The sequence below is a fragment of the Phyllostomus hastatus genome, unplaced genomic scaffold (assembly GCF_019186645.2).
Source record: "Phyllostomus hastatus isolate PE091 unplaced genomic scaffold, TTU_PhHast_1.1 phas_scaffold_78, whole genome shotgun sequence".
Taxonomy (NCBI): domain Eukaryota; kingdom Metazoa; phylum Chordata; class Mammalia; order Chiroptera; family Phyllostomidae; genus Phyllostomus; species Phyllostomus hastatus.
The window spans coordinates 93,944,942-93,963,895 of NW_025334041.1; the positions used below are offsets into that span (position 1 = coordinate 93,944,942).

The following is an 18,954-nucleotide window of genomic DNA, read 5'->3' on the forward strand; positions in this document are numbered from 1 at the left end:
ATTTTTACTTCACATGTACATATATCTGGATGGTCTGAAATCTCTGGACTCTGATTGACTGAAATGCTTGATTTAGCAATCTTGTCATTTTTATTTAAGGAAAACTAGCAGCCTTTTCCATTAAATTTCATCATTAAAATGTAATAAATTATAAATTTCCTTAGATAATTTTATACTGTCTGAATAGATTCATTTACTAATGAGAATTTAGAAATATTTTAGTTCTACTATAAATAGCAATTCTAGTGCATGGAAAGACTTTATTAACCCACTAGTGAAAGTTCCTGTACAACTCTATGCCCAATGAAAGATTACTTAGTAATTGTTATTCTTTTCATCTAGAATACTGGTTCTCAAACTTTTGCTCTCAAGACCCCTTGCAATCTTAAAAACTGAGACTCCTAAAGAGCTTTTGTTTATATGGATTATATCTGTTAGTATTTACTATATTAGAAATTAAAACAGAAAACATATTAATTCATTTAAAAAGAAAAATAAACATTATGTGTTCACATATTTTTATGAAAAATAACTATATTTTCCAAAATGAAAAAAAATTATAGAGAAGAACAGCACTGTTTGACATTTTTTGCAAATTTCTTCAATGTCTGACTTAATAGAAGACCACTGGATTCTCATATCTGGTTCTACATTCAATATGTGGGTTAAGTCTTTGATGTTACATCAAAACTTGACAAATGGTACTTCCTTAAGGTTAGTTGTAATGGGATCTGAAATTATATCAATAAACTTTTTCATAATGTTACCTCAAAATCCATTGATTTATCCTGTGATTTGAATCTTTATCCCGTGCATGATTGTCTTAACATCATGCATTGGTCATTTGGAAAATATTCGTTCAATGAGTTAGGTAAATCTTGCAAAGGCTGAAACATTTCATTGTACAATATATTTAAAAAAATCACAAGTCTCATCAAAAAAGGCTTTAAATATTAAGAAACTGTCAAGCACATGAAGACACATATAAGACTTCCAAACTTTAATTCTCACTTGAAAGCTTGAATTTTACTATTGGCAACATATACTAGCAGTTGTTTCCCTTTAGCTGACCAGCTCACTTAATTCATTTTCAAGAAAATATCTGCCAAATGCCTAAGTCTGAATAACCATAATTTGTCTGTCAGTCGTTCTTTCAAGTGAAAATGGTTCTTTTTTAAAAAAGCAACTAGATTAGCTTACAACTCAAACAACTGCACAAGTGTTTTTCCTCACATCGTATTTGGGTATGTAGCAGAAGTGCACTTCCTGCGTCATCTCACAGAATATGAGAAAGATGTAAACTCAAGGGTCAAGACTTAGTATAATTAAAATTTGTACTGCTTCATCAAGGACATTCTTAAGTGAACCTGGATTTTTTTCTTTTCCTTCTTATTATGAGCACATGGTGCTGAAGAATACAGTGACCACCAGCACAGTCTGGTGGTGTCCTGGCTTTGACGTGTGCTAAAAGTGCAAATTTTGCTCTCCTTCATTTCTGCACCTGAACAAATGTCAACATATAGAGACAAATAACATCTTGTGTATTATTATGCAAATTGTCTTGACCTGGTAGATTCTCTAAAAGGATCCTCCGGGACTCCAGTGGTACATGGACCACACCGTAAGAACTGCTGATCTAGAGACCTGTCCATTTGCCATAAATTCATTATAATTTACTAGAAAAGATGAGATATCACTTTCCTAAATGGCAATGACTAATCTGAGTATTAATGCTAATGTTCAGGCGATTTTCCACATTTCATGTTTGGCCTGATGCAACTACCAGGTGATGCATAAGTATAATTATTACAAAATAAGTAATAAATTGTCTTTTACCTAAAGTAGGCATCTCACAATCTTTATTCTCCTTAGTGTTCCTTTTAACGTATTTTATCAACCAGTTGAAAATCTGAACGTCACAATGAACTGAAATGTCCACCTCTTCCCAGCGCTGGGCATCCATAGATAAATATTCAGCAAAATACTTCATTTCTGATATCAAAAGATCTCGTGGGCAAATAAAATCTTCTTTCAAATTTTTTGCTTCATCACATACATGGATCACCATGTTTGGCCTTCATAAAAAACATTATAAAAAATGAAATTATTAAGAGTTTTAGAAGAGGAGCCAAGAATATTGACATGTTTTTGAAGGTTTGACCACAAATCAGTATTATAGGATTTAAGTGTCTTGCTAATCTGATCTATATCTTAGATTATGAATAACTTTAGTTTAACTACTGACTTAATAAAACAAAAGTTTTTACTATGGGACTCATAATTTACAGGGTTTAAATACAGGGTCTGGCAGAAGTAACACCTGGTTGAGTGTGGTTGGTATGGTAATAATATGGGTATAATAATTTATAGTTTTAATTTGAACATTTTACCTAAAATGTCATATGGTGTGCTTGAGTGCGATATTGTTATGTTACAGAATTACATGCTTACAATTTTGTAATAAAATATTTTGTAACAAAAGGGGGCATTATTTGTGCCAGACTCTGTATATTATTTTCAAGTTATAATTATAAAGTTTTAGAGAACAATATCAATTCACCAAAAAAAATCAAATAATACATTCTAATTCTTGTCATGAACATAAAACAGCACTTTTACATGGCTATGGGCCTGGGAAGAAGATAAAGTTAAATACTAAAATTTTCCTACTAATTATAAGTAGAAAAAAATGTTAAAATTATTCATTAAAGAATTAAAAATTATCATGACAACTTACTCATTTTTAACAGCAAGAAAGTTTGCCAGACATTCAATAAATATAAATCAGTAAATACAGTTAAAGAATTCTGAAGACTAGAATGTGGTTATTTACATATTTAAAAAATAATTTGATAAGTTTAGACAATATACCAGAATGATTGCTTTGAAATGATATATATTCCTTGAATTTACTATCCTTTGAAATTTATATTACCTCAGAAAGAATCATTAGTGTGATCCACAAGTGCCTTCATGTCATTACAAAAGGAAAAGATTAAATAGGAAGAGATACATTGTCCTACAGTAGGAATTTAATGTGTGTTTAATTCAACTTGATAAATTTCTAATTAAAAAATTACATTTGTTCTAACCACTATGCCATGCACCTGAAACAAATATAAAATAATACTGAATATCAACTGCAATTGAAAAAATAATACTGAATGTCAAGTGCATTTAAAAATTAAAAGTAATTAATTAATTAGTTAATTACATTTGAAATAAAATTGAGCTATCAGAAAAGGGATTATTAATCAACAGTCTGTTAAAGTCAAAGGAATTTAACTCTTGGCAAATTGTTCTTCCAAAGAAATTATGGTCAAAATATTAACAGGTAATCACTGTTACAATGAAACATAAAGTTTGTGTGACTTTTTGGACCACAATACTAGGTAATTCCAGTAGAGAAATTATCTGATGAAATTTTTCTGCCATACAAACAAACCTATCAGTTAAAAAAATATAAAAAATCTATGTGAATAAACAAAAAATTACTTTAAAAGGGTGATTTTTTTTTACTGTGGAAAATATACATAACATAAAATTTGCCATCTTAGCCATTTTAAGTGTAAAGTCCAGTGGCATTAAGTACATTCACATTGTTGTGCAATCATCACTACCATCCATCTCTGGAACCTTTTCAAAAAAGGTAAAAGTTATGGTATATAAATTATATGGTAATAAAGCTGTTAGCCCTGGCTGGTGTGGTTCAGTGGATTGAGTGATTGAGCACCAATCTGCAAACCAAAGGGTCACTGGTTCCATTTCCAGTCAGGGCACATGCTGAGTTGCCAGATGGGTCCCCAATAGAAGGCGTGTGAGAGGCAACCACACTTTGATGTTTCTCTCCCTCTTTTCTCCCACCCCTCCCCTCTGTCTAAAAATAAATAAAATCTTTAAAAAAATCATGTTAAAAAAATCTGTTATAAAAGAACTATCTAAACTGAAAATACACAAAGGAACTTCCAGAGACAGTGAAAATGTTCTATATCTTCATTTGGATGATGGTTACTTGGTGAGCCCATTTGTGGAAACTCATCAAAGTAAATAGTTAAAATATGTTCAGTTTATTGTATGTAAAATACACAAAATAATACAAAACTATCAAAACCTGTAATATATTGAAAGATGTACTATAATTTTTATTATATTCAAATATATCATTCTAAAATACATATCCAGTTTTTTAAAATAGAGATGGAGAACCAATGACAGATTTTTCTTTGGATTTTAAAATTTACTTTTAAAGTTTTATGTTAATAGATGTTGTTTCTAATATTCACAAAATAAAAGTGAATCTTTTAAATGAAAAACTAGTCCAATTTATAAATAACACAAATAAGTCATATGTTTAGCTATTAAACAATTATTTATAGTTCAATACATGAACTAAACTGATTTCAATTATTTTGGCAATTGTGTAATGTGGTATTTCCTAAATTATGGTAATTGATGTATACAATCACCAATCATATATTAAGTTGATATTCATATTAAATCTTATCTAGCAAAGAACCAGCCTCCTACCCTTCAGATTCTTCAGTCTTTTCTCCACCATTACGAGTAGTACAATTTTCACTTTCTGAAGAACAATTCCTTGTGGAAGCTATACTATGTCTTCCTTAAATACAGAAACAAACACATACAAAAACAAAGGGGGTAGGTTAGCATTTCTAGCTCAGAATAGTTTTCACTTATTGAATGGTTATACTGTAAATGCATGGTTTTCAAGGCTAGTTAAGATGGTACTTGGTCAGGTGGCATATCCCTCAATATTTCCAAAGGTCTATGGAAGAAACAGTACAAAAAAGGGATAACAAATTGCTAATATTATAATGAAGTTAAAAATAAATACTGATGTGGTATGTACAGACAGAGTCAAATGCTCAAAGCTAACAGTATAAATTTCTCTTCCTGAAGTAAAGTTTTATATCAATACTCTGACTGCTGCTGCTGAGACTGAAATAATTCCCCCTACAAAGATTGCTAAAACCAGTTGTTATTTTCAAAGCAAGCGTGGAAACATCTCTTCAGCCCTGCCACTGTGTCATTTAAAGCTGTTGTTGACTGCAATAAAGAGTAGCTGCAAAAAAAATTAACACAAGAAACAAGCAAGATTCTCTTAGTGACAAACAAACAAAAACAAAAACAAAGAAACAATTTAAGTAAAACATATAGATCAAATTCCAAAATTTATGACATTAGTAGGCTAACAGATTGGAGAAGTAAATTTTGGTAAAGAGCTTTTTTGGTAAAAGTATTTCACCTGTATATTAACATTTAAATTTTTTTTCAAATACAGAAAAGACAAATTTCTAAAATTTAAAAAGATACACATACTAGTAGATTTCTCTATTACAGTTTATATTTGCCTTTAAATAAAGAAAGAAAAGATGACTGGAATGTATAATATTTTGCAGAATTAAAGGACAAACACTGCACTTTGCTTTAAAACCTTACCTGTTTTGGAAACTGCATCCTGACCAACTGAAGTCTCCTGAAATTCTCCCTGTGTATCAAGAAGTGAGGATTTGATATATGTTGCCAAAGTTTCGACAGGGTTCTCTCCAGCCATTAGGAGACTATACTGGTTGTCAACAGGTGAACTTCCACTGCTCTTCAGTTCCTCAAACCTTTTTGCGCACTGTAACAATATAAAAAGAAGAAAATGTGGGTCTGGGAGTTTTTGTAATTTAAAAATGAGGATATAAGCCCTGGCTGGCATAGCTCAGTGGATTGAGCGTGGGCTGAGAACCAAAATGTCGCAGGTTCGATTCCCAGTCAGGGTACATGCCTGGGTTGCAGGCCACAGCCCCCAGCAACCGCACATTGATGTTTCTGTCTCTCTATCTCCCTCCCTTCCCTCTCTAAAAATAAATAAATCTTTAAAAAAAATAAAAAATACAAAATTAAAAAAATGAGGATATATAGTTTTGCATACTATTGAGATATTTGAAGATACTTTTCTGTAACTATAATTATTTATTTTTTATTGATTGGTTTTATTGATTAAAAACCACCCAAAGGCATGGTATGTTTATGCTCTTGTAGAAAAATGAAGAATGCCTTTATCAGCCATATTTCCCTGTGGTCTGCTGTTATGATCAATTGACAATTTAAATAATTTAGTAAACAATGGATAATAGTTTTATATTGAGTTTCCACCAGGAATAAGACTAAACTCTAACCTTTAATGGAAACTAAACCAAAAAGTATCTGATTTGTGACACCAGACTTTCTCTATTAAAATAACAAAAGACTTTCTCCTACTAACAATGAGGTTCACCTTGCACAAAATACTTCATTGCCACATATTCGGACATAGTTTGCTCTAGTGCAGTGCTTTCCCTTTACCCATCAGTTAGTCATGAAATCAACTGAGAAGGTCCAGATTAGCCACTGGAAAAAATAAAATAGAATAGATTATAAAATATCAAGAGTGCATTAAGCTAAGTACTCCTTCACAAAAATGTCATTTCTATGTGTGTTCTGGGTGATAACATAAAATGCCTTCCTTACCGTGGGTATTGATCAAACAACACTGCTACAGTATCTGTTTATAAATCTCATCAACATTAAAGTGGATGGTAACTCCCATAGAAGACTAAGTAATTTGGAGATGCAAAAAAAAGAGAGAAAAATATATACCATGTATACGTACATATTAAATGAATAATGCATTGGGTATGGCATCAATCATTTATTACACAAATATTTAACAAGTACCCACTAGATATTAAGCGCTATTTTCAGGAAGCATTATTTACACAGTTACTACCACAAATGCCTATTCAAGTCTTTGAAAAGGGAAGTAACAGTTTTTTTAAAAGGCTTTAAAAGATATGTAAATGTGGACTGAAATATTAGGTAATTGATATTCTCATCTCTTTAAACTAAGTCTTAAAATTAAATAAAAATAAGTAATATGATAAATGAGAAACAGAAAATATTTGTTTATGAGTACTGAAAAAAATACTATTGAAAGTCTGGGAAAAAAGAGAAACATGCTAGAACATAATTAGAAATATGTACAGGTTCACGTGTAGAAGATAAAAGAATATAAATGATATATTACTGGATCCATTTTTCCTACAAAATGAGTTTATTTTTTGTAACACAAAGAAAGTGGAAGGTAACTTTTAAAACACAGATTCTTTTGGTCTTTTAGGTAAAGTTTATAGCTTATTTGGAAACTGAATATAAATAGACTTATTTAACAAAGCTTACAGCAATTTCTAGCAGTTTAAAAACAAGAAAATGATAAACTCTAGATATTCAAAATGAGTACATGGTTGCTTAAAAAGCAAATAAACTATAAAAAATTTAAAATATACCTTTTTTGTATTTAAGCAAAAATTACATATCTATGTGCAAAACAATCAGGTTGAACTCCAACCTCTCTCTCCTTTCTTAAGCAAAAATTACATATCTATTACAAAACAATGAGGTTACCTCACACCATATATAAAAATTAGCTCAAATAGATAAAAGACCAAACATAAGAGTTAAAACTATAAGACTCAAAAACATACAGGTATAAATCAGGTGAGAAGAATTTTCTAAGCATGATGAAAATGGCAGATATCAAAGTAAAATATTCATAAACTTTAACATAAACTTTTCAACATTTGAATATAAGTGGCTATTATAGTAACTTAATAGGCTGAAAACAAACAGAAAAATAAGCTAAAGGGTTAACATACTTAATACACACAAAACTATTATTATACCAGTAACAAATCCAGAAATAGAAAAAGGACATGGAACAAAAAAATATAAAACATTTAACTTCTTCAGGATTTAAAGAAAGGTTATATTAAAATGGCAATGAGACAGCATTTATTAAAAAATATATAAATGAGCCCTGAATGGTTGGGCATTGTCCTGCAAGGTAAAAGGTCGCTGGTTTGATTCCTGGTCAGGACACATGCCTGGGTTGCAGGTTCGGTTCCTGGCAGGGGTACATACAAAGAGGCAACCAACTGATGTTTCTCTCATGTTGATGTCTCTGTGCTTCTCTTTTACCCTCCCTTCCCCTCTCTCCGAAATTAAATAAAATCTTATATATATATATATATGAATTTTGAGAAGACACATACACATAAATAATACTTATATAGAAAGTGCAAGGATCAGGCACTCAGCTATGCTGACTAGAGTATAACATGGATAACCCTTCTGGTGGCAATGTGTAACAAAGCCTTAAAAATGCACAAGCACCCTGATCAAGCAATTCTGCTGCTGAGACTATCCCCTAAAGAAAGGAAAATAAGATGTTTATTAAAGTGGTATTTGTAGCAGTCAAAGTTGAAAATAATAGCCTAACTATCCAAAAAAAGGGACTGGTTCAGAAAATTATGATATAGCTCAAATAAAAGAATAGTATACTCCATCCACTGTAATAGAATTCTATTAATTAACTGACCCATAAAGATATTTACAATATATTAAGTAAAGAAGCATGCAGCAAAAAACTACATTTGTTATAAGTCTACATGAAGATTTCATACATATATAGAAAAGAATCTGGAAGGATATATATAAGGTATATATATACTTTAGCTGAGGTGAAATTAATAAATTCTGATTTTTTGCTATTATCTTTGTGGGTGTGTATTCTTTAAGGACACGTTATGTTTAGTAATAAAAATTATGTAAAAATTAATACTACTTAAAAATGGTCTGATTCACTACGTAGTTGTATTTTGGTTAAAAAAAATCCTCGACTTTCAGTTAAGATGGTGGCATAAATAAACACACTCACCTCCTCACACAACCACACCAAAATTACAACTAAAATGTTATACAACCACCACTTAGAACTTTCAGAAATCAAGCTGAATGGAAGTCTGACAACAATGGAATTAAAGAAACCACATCCATTCATACTGGTAGGAGGGGCACAGACACAGAACAGACTGGTCCCATATACATGTGCAGTGGGTAAATATTCAGGAGGGATATCTTGGGATTGAGAAGTCCCAGCCCCACACCAAGCTCCCAGCCCAGGGTTCCAGTGCCACAAAGATAAACTCACATAAATTCTGGCTGTATAAATTCTAGGGTTTGAGTTGGTGAAAGGAACTACTGGAGTCCCAAGCAGTGCCTCTTAGACAGCCTGCACATGGACTTACTCAGATTCACTCCCTCCGAGCTCCAGCATCAGGGTAGCAGCTTGAAAGCCACCAGTGGCCTACAGGGAGAAACTGAAGTGTCTGGCATCAAGGCAAGAACGGGGGGACAATTTTCTCCCAGACAGAAAAGTAGGCAGAGGTCATTGTCTCTTTTCTGAAGCCTCCCGAAACAGAGCCACAGAGCCAGCAGGCAGGTGCCAGATCTGAGACTCCACTAACCTGGCTAACACTGTTTGCCATGCCCTGGGAGATTTCCTGAGACTCTGTTCCACTCAACTTATGACCACACCCAAGCGGCCCCTGCATAGCTGATCCTCCACAGAGGGCAGAGGTTGGTGGTAAGTGGTCATAGCCAGTCCTTGCAGCTGACTGGCCTGGGTAATTCCCTCCCATTGACCTGCCACCATCAATCAAGGCTCAACTACAAAAGAAGGGTGTACTCAATGCACTGAAGGGCACATCTCAAGTACCAGGCTCGGGTGATAGGGGTGGCTGTGCCACTGGACCCTACCTACAAGGACACCTACTACATTAGGCCACAATACTAAGACAAGGAGTCATAGCAGCTCTACCTAACACAGAAACATAGACAGGAAGGCTGCCAAATGAGCAGGCAAAGAAATGTGGCCCAAATGAAAGAGCAGATCAAAACTCCAGAAAAAGAACTAAACAAAATGGAGATTAGCAATCTATCAGATGCAAAGGTTAAATACTGGCTATGAGGATGCTCAAGGAACTTATCGAGGACCTCAACAGCATGAAAAAGATCAAGTCAGAAATGAAGGATACACTAATTGAAATGAAGGACAATTTACAGGAAAACAACAGTAGAATGGATGAAGCTGAGAATCAAATCAATGATTTGCAACATAAGGAAGCGAAAAACAACTGATCAGAACAAGAAGAAAAGAGAATTAAAAAAACCCCCCAAGGGTACTATAAGCAGCCTCTGGGACAACTGCAAGTATTCCAACATTTACATCATAGGGGTGCCAGAAGGAGAAGAGATAGAGCAAGAAATTTAAAACCAATTTGAAAAAATAATGAAAGAAAAATTCTCTAATTTGGTGAAGAACATAGACATGCAAGCCCAGGAAGTACAGAGAATCCCAAACAGATGGATACAAAGAGGTCCACTTCAAGACACATTATAAATAATATGGGAAAAGTTATAGATAAGGAGAGAATCTTAAAAGCAGCAACTGGAGAGCAGTTAGTTACCAGTTACCTACAGAGTTCCCACAAGACTGTCAGCTGATTTCTCAATGGAAACTTTGCAGGCTAGAAGGGATTGGCAAGAAATATTCAGTAATGAAAAGCAGGTGCCTACAGCCAAGATTGCTCTACCCAGCAAAGCTATCATTTAGAATCAAAGAGCTGAAAAATAGCTTTACAGACAAGAAGGAATTAAAGGAGTTCATCATCAACAAACAATTATTATATGAAATATTAAAGGGACTTATTTAAAAGAAGATCACAACTATGAACAATACAATAGCAATAAATACAAATCAGTCAATGGTTGAATTTAGAGAACAAACTAAGCAAACAAGTGAACAGAAACAGAATGATGGATACAGAGTGCTTTGATGGTTGCCAGATGGGAGAGGACTGTGAGGGAATGGGTGAAGAGGCGTGGAGATTAAGTAGTACAAATAGGTAGTTACAGAATATCCATAGGGATGTATAGTACAGTAGAGGAAATGGAGTAGCCAAAGAATTTACACGAATGACCCATGATTATGAAGAATGGTGTGGGGATTGGATAAAGGGGTAGGGAGTGCTGGGTGGAGGTGGGCAAAGGGGAAAAAATTGGGACAAATATAATAGCATAATCAATAAATATAATTAAAAATCCTCAATTGGGTGATTTTGAATATGCAGTAGATATTAGATGATATGGTAGAGTTATTTTCTTAGGTTTGATTAGGTATTAGGTATTAGGTATTGTGGTTATGTAATACTGTCCTTATTTTAAGGAGATGTATGTTACAGTCTATAATGTGAGGTATTATGATGCCTGAAACCTACTTTTAAATGTCACAAAAAATTACATAAAGAGATCAAATCCTAGAATTGCCAAACCCATATTAAAGGTATAAAGATGGTGTATTATTTTTTCAACTTTTAATGTCTAACATGTAAAAATCCTAAAGGTGATAATGTATAAATTAGGGAGTGATAATATACTCTAAAACATAAGTTTCAACATCATTTCACAAAGACTGATAACTGAGGGCAAGTGATAAGAACAGTTCCTTTTTTTTTTCAGCTGTAAAAAGAAGAGGGTATAACTTGGTTCATTCACCAATTCCACAGTATTTATAATGTATATGATGATGAGTCGTGCAGAGGTGAAAAAGCTTCAAAAATACTGGGAAAAATCACTGATATCATTTCTACTTCTAGAGCTGTGAGATGATTCACCCACTGCAAGATTCCTTTTAATAGCAACAATTCTAAGGTCAGTGTTTCTCAAGCCTGGGTTCATTGACAAATGATCAGAAATCAAAGAGTTCCCTATAGAAGTTTTTAGATTCTAAGTTTTTATTCTGAGTATAATAATATTAATAAAATCCTCTAGATCATCACAATAACAGATTATTTCACTGCCTATTTGCTGTCTGTTTATAAGTAAGATTGTGCCAAGAAACATTTAAATTGTCCAAGGCTAATTTTAAAAAAAGACAAAGGTAGGGAAGGGACTTGTAGGAGAGGTGCAATAGTGGCAAGGCAAGGCAAGTAATGTTATTGTGCAATGTAAGGCTTCATTAGTAGGTTAAAGAGAGAAAAGTGGAGAAAGAATGAAGGCTTTGAATGGCACATGGCAGTCATGGCTGCATGCAAAAAATTCTGTGCCACAACAGACTGCACAATATTTGTGTAATAATCAGCAATTTAATTTCAGGAAAAACATTAAACTTATCATATTAAGTAAGCATTATTAGTTTGAATTGTGTTGTTTTTAGTTTTTACTTATGTCTATAATATGTAAATTAGGTTTATGGTGGTATAGGCGTGTTTATACCTAGTACTGTTAGAACTCATTTAGTTTATTGTATGTTATGATAAAATAATTTAAGTCAATATTGGGAGTTTTAAGTTTTTTCCTTTAAATAGTTGAATATTACTCATAGCATTATGTGTTTAATAATGTAAAATATTATTTACAAAAATTTTATCTACCCATAATTTCACAGGAAACCCTCTATTGATTAAGATATTGTGAGTGAATTTTCAGGTGTATAAACATGTAAAACAGATCCTTTTTTCTCTCTGCTTGTTCCTTGAAATTGATAACTTTTGCCCCAGCTGGGTAGCTGAGTTGGTTAGAGCATCCTCCAGATACACCAAAAGGTCACAGGTTCAATCTCCAGTCAGGGCACATACAAGAAGCAACCAATAAATGCATAAGTGAGTGGAACAACAAATCAATCTCTCTTTCTCTTTCTCTCTCTCCTCCCTTCTTCTGCCTCTTCTTCTCTCTCTCTAAATATCAATCAATAAAAATAATTTTTTTAATGGTTAAAAAAATAAATAAAGAAACTGATCACTTCTGATTTTTTCAGTAGAGACTTGTGAGACTGTTATTTACCTCTCTGGGTGTTAACCCAGGTACAAGCCTTGCCACAGTTTCCCAGTTAATGGTCTGATGGATTCCAGTTAATGGATAAAGGATCATGTCCAACACCATTTGGTTGTTATTGTTCAGGAAATTGTTGTTTTCTGAATATCCACGACTCATCTTTTGCAACTATAGATAGAAAAGACAGATTTATTTACAAATGTTTTTAGAACATTATAAATCAGTTGTAATTCATTCCTAAAAATTATCTACTACTATGTAAAGGAAAAATGAAACTGATTTAACACAAAATATATAGCTCAAACTCTTCAAATATAATAGTATTTTAATATCACAACTTAGTGGATGGATGGATAGAAGGATGGACAGATAAACATGTGATTAAAAGTATAATACAAAAAATATATTTTTTACTAAATTTATTGGAGTAACATTGATTCATAGGGTCATATAGGTTTCAGGTATACATTTCTATGATATATGATCTGTAAATTGCATTGTGTGCCCACCACCCAAAGTCAAATCATCTTCTGTCCCCACAGAATTGTCTCCCTTTACCCTTTTATTAGCCCCCCACCCCCTTCCCTCTGGTAACCACCATGCTGTTGTCTGTCTGTGTCTATGAGTTTCAATTTTATATCCCACATATGAGTGAAATCATATGGTTCTTAGTTTTTTTCTGACTGACTTATTTCACTTAGCATAATATTCTCAAGATCCATCCATGTTGTCACAAATAGCAGTATTTCATCTATCATCAGGTGGTAGATATAATAAAGTTATCCTACATGTATCTGCATGAGTGTTAAAAAGAAGTAAAAAAAAACATTTAGTACTCTAAAATCATAGCTTTTTAGCAACCAGGGAGTTACCCTGTTAATGGGCAAGAATCACATTGTGAATATGAATATAGACTTTGAAGCCAAATTTCCCAAATTTTCAATCTGGTTCTAGCACTTAGTATTATATGGTTCAGATTACTTATTTCTATGCCTCAATTTCCTCATCTGTAAAACAAAAAATAGTGGCTAGCCCTCATACTTTTGAGGATGGACGGAGCTACCTAGCACACAGTATGGACTATATGTTTGTAGTAGCAACATTACCTACCAGAGATCTTCAGATTAAACAAATCGTGTGGCAGATAAAATGCGGCAGATAAAAGAGACAGCAACTTTTCAATGAAGTACACTCTTGACAAAATAAATAGAAAGTCACATCTAGATTCTTATCCACTTTTTACCACTTTCAGTGGTCTCAGCTATAATAAAATAAAATAATACCTACCTTTAGAGTTATGGTAAGGATTAAATAGCAATATATAAAGCACCCAGCACACTATCTGGCACACAAAAGGTGCTCAGTAAATAATTTATCTCCATTATTTGAGAAGTATGTTAGGGCATGGGGTATTCTTTTAATCATTTCTTTGGGCCTTAGTAGAAAACAGTCTAAAACAGAATTCAGGGCAAGGAACTGGGTGCTTTTTTTTCCCCCCAAATTATTTAAAATTCCAAAAATATTTAATGTGTTCTTCAATGTGTAGGCACCTGTTAACTTATAAAAATACTGTTCAAATACTTAAAACTTGTATGTATATTTCAAATATAATATACATGTTTAAAAATAAGAATAATTTAAATCATCTAGATGTGAAAATTTTTTTCTGTTAACATTTTCTTTATACAACTGAATCATACCAAGCAAACAACCGGTGCCCAGTATTAATTCCAGTTAAATGAATGTTTAAGAAAGCATCTCTTCGAGTCTGCATGTAAGTACGACAGGCCTAGCATTGATGGATAGTCCTTAATAACACATAAACTCTCAGAACAGATGTCATAGTGCATCCCATTCTGGGGAAAAAAAAAAGTACAGACTTATCAAAAACTGCGACAAAAAGAAAAGTTTGAAGCTCAGATTACACTATCACTAAATCTAGCCCTATCCATGACAAAATATATTTTAAAAGTTAATGTTTAAATTGAAATGTATTTACCAGAAATAAAAAAAAAATCTGTTTAATACACAACACATTTTAAGAATGTACTTTATGTTCTCTTCTCCATTCCCACAAGCTTGGTGTATTTAAATGTATCTGTAAGACCAATCTAAGACCAACATAGGTCCCCGACTGACATCTGATTCTGCTTTTCTGAAACTGAGAAGGGCTGTAGAGACAATTTCCCCTAAGCAGTGCTAAGGTGGGAAGCCAGGGGGGCCGGGCGGGCAGGTCGAAGGCCTTTGGTGGGAGGTACCACCGAGTCATTCGGCACCAGGGGAGAAGCCTGACCTCAAATGCGAGCGGAGACGGTTGGCTTTCGTTAGGAAGGAGAACGCAAAATAACATTAGAAACCCAGGATGAATAGTCCGCAGCCCTGCAAACCTTCAGCCCAGGGAGTCCCTGCGCCGCGCGTCCTCGGGGTACCCCAGGCCCTCTCCGTCTCCCGCTCCACCTTCATCCCCCGCGGTGCTGAAACTCTCCGGGCCCGGAGCCGGTAGGGAGCGGACAAAGGCGTCGGGCGGAGGGATGAGGCTGTGGGGACAGAAGCTGGACTCCCTCGGCAGGTGGGCGGGCGGGACGGGTTGAGGGGGACGAGGCGCAGGCAAGGCTAGCGGGCTGCGAGCTGCGCTGGCGGGCGTTTGGGCTAGGGGACCGCGGCCGGCCCGGCCCGGCAGGGGTGGAGGCCGCGCAGCGGGATCGCGCTGTCTGGCAGCGGAACCGCCCCTCGTCGCACTTCCCGCCCGCGGGCCGGCGCCGGAGACCCCCTAGGCATCTTGCTCACCTCAACAGGGCCGCGGCGGTCCTCGCAGCACCTCGGTCACCTGTGGCGGCCACCTTTGCCAGCGCTCCGGCCACGAAGCTCCCGCGAACTGACCCGCAGCCCTGCCGCCGCCCTCACTTCGAGCCCTCACGCAACGCCCTGCGCGGCTTGGAAACCAGCGGCCGCGGGCCGGGGAGCGCCAGGCCCAACAGCGTCCCACCAATCGCAGACCAGCGCCACAGAGGGCGAGCCAATGAGCGACGAGCTCCTGTCAGGCAGGAGGGAGCCGAACAAGTAGCTGCAGCTAGCGGTTACCACGGCCCTTCCCCTGCCCCCTCTTGGTGTTCACTCCTAGGCTTGTCGCAGTGCAGCGACCCCACCCTCCCAGCGTCTTGCCTCTTAGCAACCAGACCTTCGAACCCGAGCTTAGGTGACCAACTCTGAGTCCAGAAGAAAGGGGGAACACGGGAGAGATAAGGAACTCGTATAAAGAATGGATGAAATGGTTTTCGGTCCAGGTCATTTTGGTATAGCTGCTTAGGTTACGTATGTGGAATGGCAAAACTGTACGATCTGAGAGACACAGAGTATCTTGGGTTAAGCATTCTTTTTCAGGAGGCTTCTCTTGAAAAATGTAAATAACTCTGGGTTACAAATTGAGTTGTATTCACATTAATAGGTTCAGCATGCGTGTGTTATTGTGATTACCACTGGGAACTTAGTAAGATATGTAAGGCCCAGTCTTGTAAATACTACATGTCATATTTTAAATTGTCACTTGGAATGTGCCTATTCTGAGAACCAAAACTAAATGTTAGAATCAGAAAGGACAGAAAAAGTAAAGCCCTATTCAAATGAATAATTATATAATGAGATCTGATGATAAAGTAGCTAACTGCAGAAAATAAGTTTTTTCTCCAATTGTATCACCTGTGACTTTCTGCAAATCTTTTTACTAGTTTTGTTCCATGATGACATTAAAGTTAGGAAAGTTTTGTCCCACAAATATATCAGTTAAGTACATTCTTTTTTAAAAATTTATTTTAGAGAGAAAAAGAGGGGGGAAAGACAGAGAGAAGCATTGATTGCTGTTGTTGCACTCATTTATGCATTCATTGGTTGGTCCCTGCATGTCCCCTGACTGGGGCTAGAATCCACAACCTTGGTGTAGGGAGATGACATGCTAACCAACTGAGCTACCTGGCCAGGGTGAAGTTAAGTAAATTCTAAAGTGAGGCTATTTGCTCTCTACTTCCTCTTTCTCCTTTCACACAGGCTGGAACCTAGTTGTGATGGTGGTGAGCCAGCTGAACTCAGGAGAATAAGGACCCCTAACAGACTGAACAGCAATAACATAGAAAGAACTGAGGCCATGAATTACCATGTAAAGCAAAGCTGACTCACAGGCCTTAGACAGCCTACCTCTGGACTATTACATGAGAGAAAAGTGTTTATCTTGCTTTAGCTACAGTAATTTTTGACCTATTTGTTTCAGAAGCTTAGTGGAGTCCCTAAAAGGGAAAGTTGTTTGTGAAAGTGGTGTGCTATAATAACAGATCTAAGATCTATATGGCATTGACAGGTAGAAACATATTGCAGGCTGGAAAGTGTCACCTGTGTTAACTTGGAAGGCAGATTATCAAGCTCTGAGGGGAGTAGTTGAGAAAATGTCAGAATGTAAGTTTGTGTTGGCTACTGCTCCTTGCTTTTAGCAAGGTTCAACAAAAAGAAATGAATTAGCCAGTTTGCAAACAAACACATTAGAGAATAGAGCTCTACAACTGGACCCCATCCATAACATCTGCTCCAGGTGTTGTGCCACATATTAATCTCTGGGGGATTAATTCAGGTGCTTAATCTTTGAAGGTTATTCTCATCTGTCTCCAGTCTTTTCTAGAACGATATTCATTTACAGAATGACAGAGCCAGAAAGGAGCCTTGAAAAATCAACTTCTTCCATCTTTTCATTTTAAAGTCAGAGAAAGTTTATGTGACTCTTTCCAGTCCAAATAGCCAACTCACTAGACTCAATGACCTTTGACCAAGTAAGAATCTTTCTTTGGCATTGTGCAGATATTCCTTCCTGAGGTCTTCTATGCAGACTGGGAAACTTAAGTGTCTCACCTACGTTCCCTTCCTCATCAAGTCTAACTCTTCTGTGTTCATAAGCTTATCTATCCCTCTATCAGGTTCAGTATAGACTAAGTTGCATTAACAAAGAGATCGTAAACACAATACAAGTTTATTTGTCTCTTAAGTAACAGTAGAGGTGGTAGTACAGGGATGGCATGGCCGCTTTGTCATCCTTTACGCACAACTTCCATTGTGGCATCTGAAGTGGCTGCAAAATGTCCACTCATTTCCACATCCCATGGAAGAAATGGGAGACAAGGCAAGAAATGCATGCCCCAGGACTTTAAAAGGCATGACCCAAAAGTCACATATATCATTTCACTTATATGCCATTGGCTACAATTTAACCATAAAGGGGGAGGCCAGATAATGAAGGCTCCATTTGAGTAGTTGTGTACCCAACTAAAAGGTAAGAATTACAGTTTTAAATTATGGGACAATGAATATTGGTGGCCAATTAACCATCTCTACACAAAAGTCTAGTTTCAACGATTATATGCTACCCAAGCCTTTATTATTGACTTCACTAAACTATTTTTGAAACATTTCTTTTTTTAAAAAATATTTTATTTATTTATTTATTTATTTATAGAGAGAGGGGAAGTGAAGGAGAAAGACAGGGAGAGAAACATCAGTGTGTGGTTGACTCTCTTGCACAGCCCACTGGGGACCTGGCCTGCAACCCAGGGACATGTCCTGACTGGGAATGGAACCAGCAACCCTGTGGTTCACAGGCCGGGACTCAATCCATAGAACCACATTAGCCAGGGTAATTTTTGAAACATTTCTAACTAATGAAATATAAAACAAAAAAGGAACTCTATCAGCACTGTGAAGTACACACACAGAAAAATGTTTATGGATAAAAGTCAATAAAAATCAATCAATCAATAAATAAAATGCCTTTTGGACTCCAGCTGCTACCAAACACTGCTGCAGAGCAAGATTTTAAAACTAAACATAACTTTCTTCATGACAAGGCAGAGTTGTATAAGACAACAAAAACAAAAAATAATGTGGAAAAGTAAAGACAAAGCAATAAATATATTTCCTTCATCTGCTTCAAGGTCTGAAAGAAATCAGATAGGTGTGTTGGAGGCCATGTTCACTTCCCCAAAAAGTCTGTTACTATATCCCAGTGTGGAGTTCTTTTTACCACTCAAAAATGGAGGCCCTGTTCACAAAACCCACTTAAATTGGTATGACTCATGCTCAGACTGAGTCCTACATGGTGTCATCACATATGTGTTTATGTGTGTGGCAGTTCTATGGCTAACACTGTAGAATCTTGACTGCTTACTCCTGAACAATATTATCTCCTTTGTCCCACAGTAC

At 35.7% G+C, this 18,954-nt stretch overlaps 1 protein-coding gene across 3 annotated transcripts in view; it reads right to left on the reverse strand.

Annotated features, from left to right (window-relative positions):
• The window catches only part of SANBR (SANT and BTB domain regulator of CSR), a 61,636-nt gene extending 45,879 nt beyond the window's left edge, over positions 1-15,757 (reverse strand). Inside the window, exons 1-5 of one of the 3 annotated variants that reach the window (XM_045828658.1) lie at positions 15,508-15,757; positions 12,730-12,888; positions 5,461-5,644; positions 4,528-4,621; positions 1,837-2,075 (exon numbers count right to left, since the gene is read on the reverse strand). In XM_045828658.1, coding sequence (XP_045684614.1) covers positions 1,837-2,075; positions 4,528-4,621; positions 5,461-5,644; positions 12,730-12,879 — 667 coding nt within the window. In that variant the 5' untranslated portion in view covers positions 12,880-12,888; positions 15,508-15,757. Of the gene's footprint in view, positions 1-1,836; positions 2,076-4,527; positions 4,622-5,460; positions 5,645-6,286; positions 6,400-12,729; positions 12,889-15,507 lie in introns of those variants that run through there. The other 2 variants (XM_045828659.1, XM_045828660.1) reach the window with 2 other exon arrangements.
• Between the last annotated feature and the right edge of the window lie 3,197 nt (positions 15,758-18,954).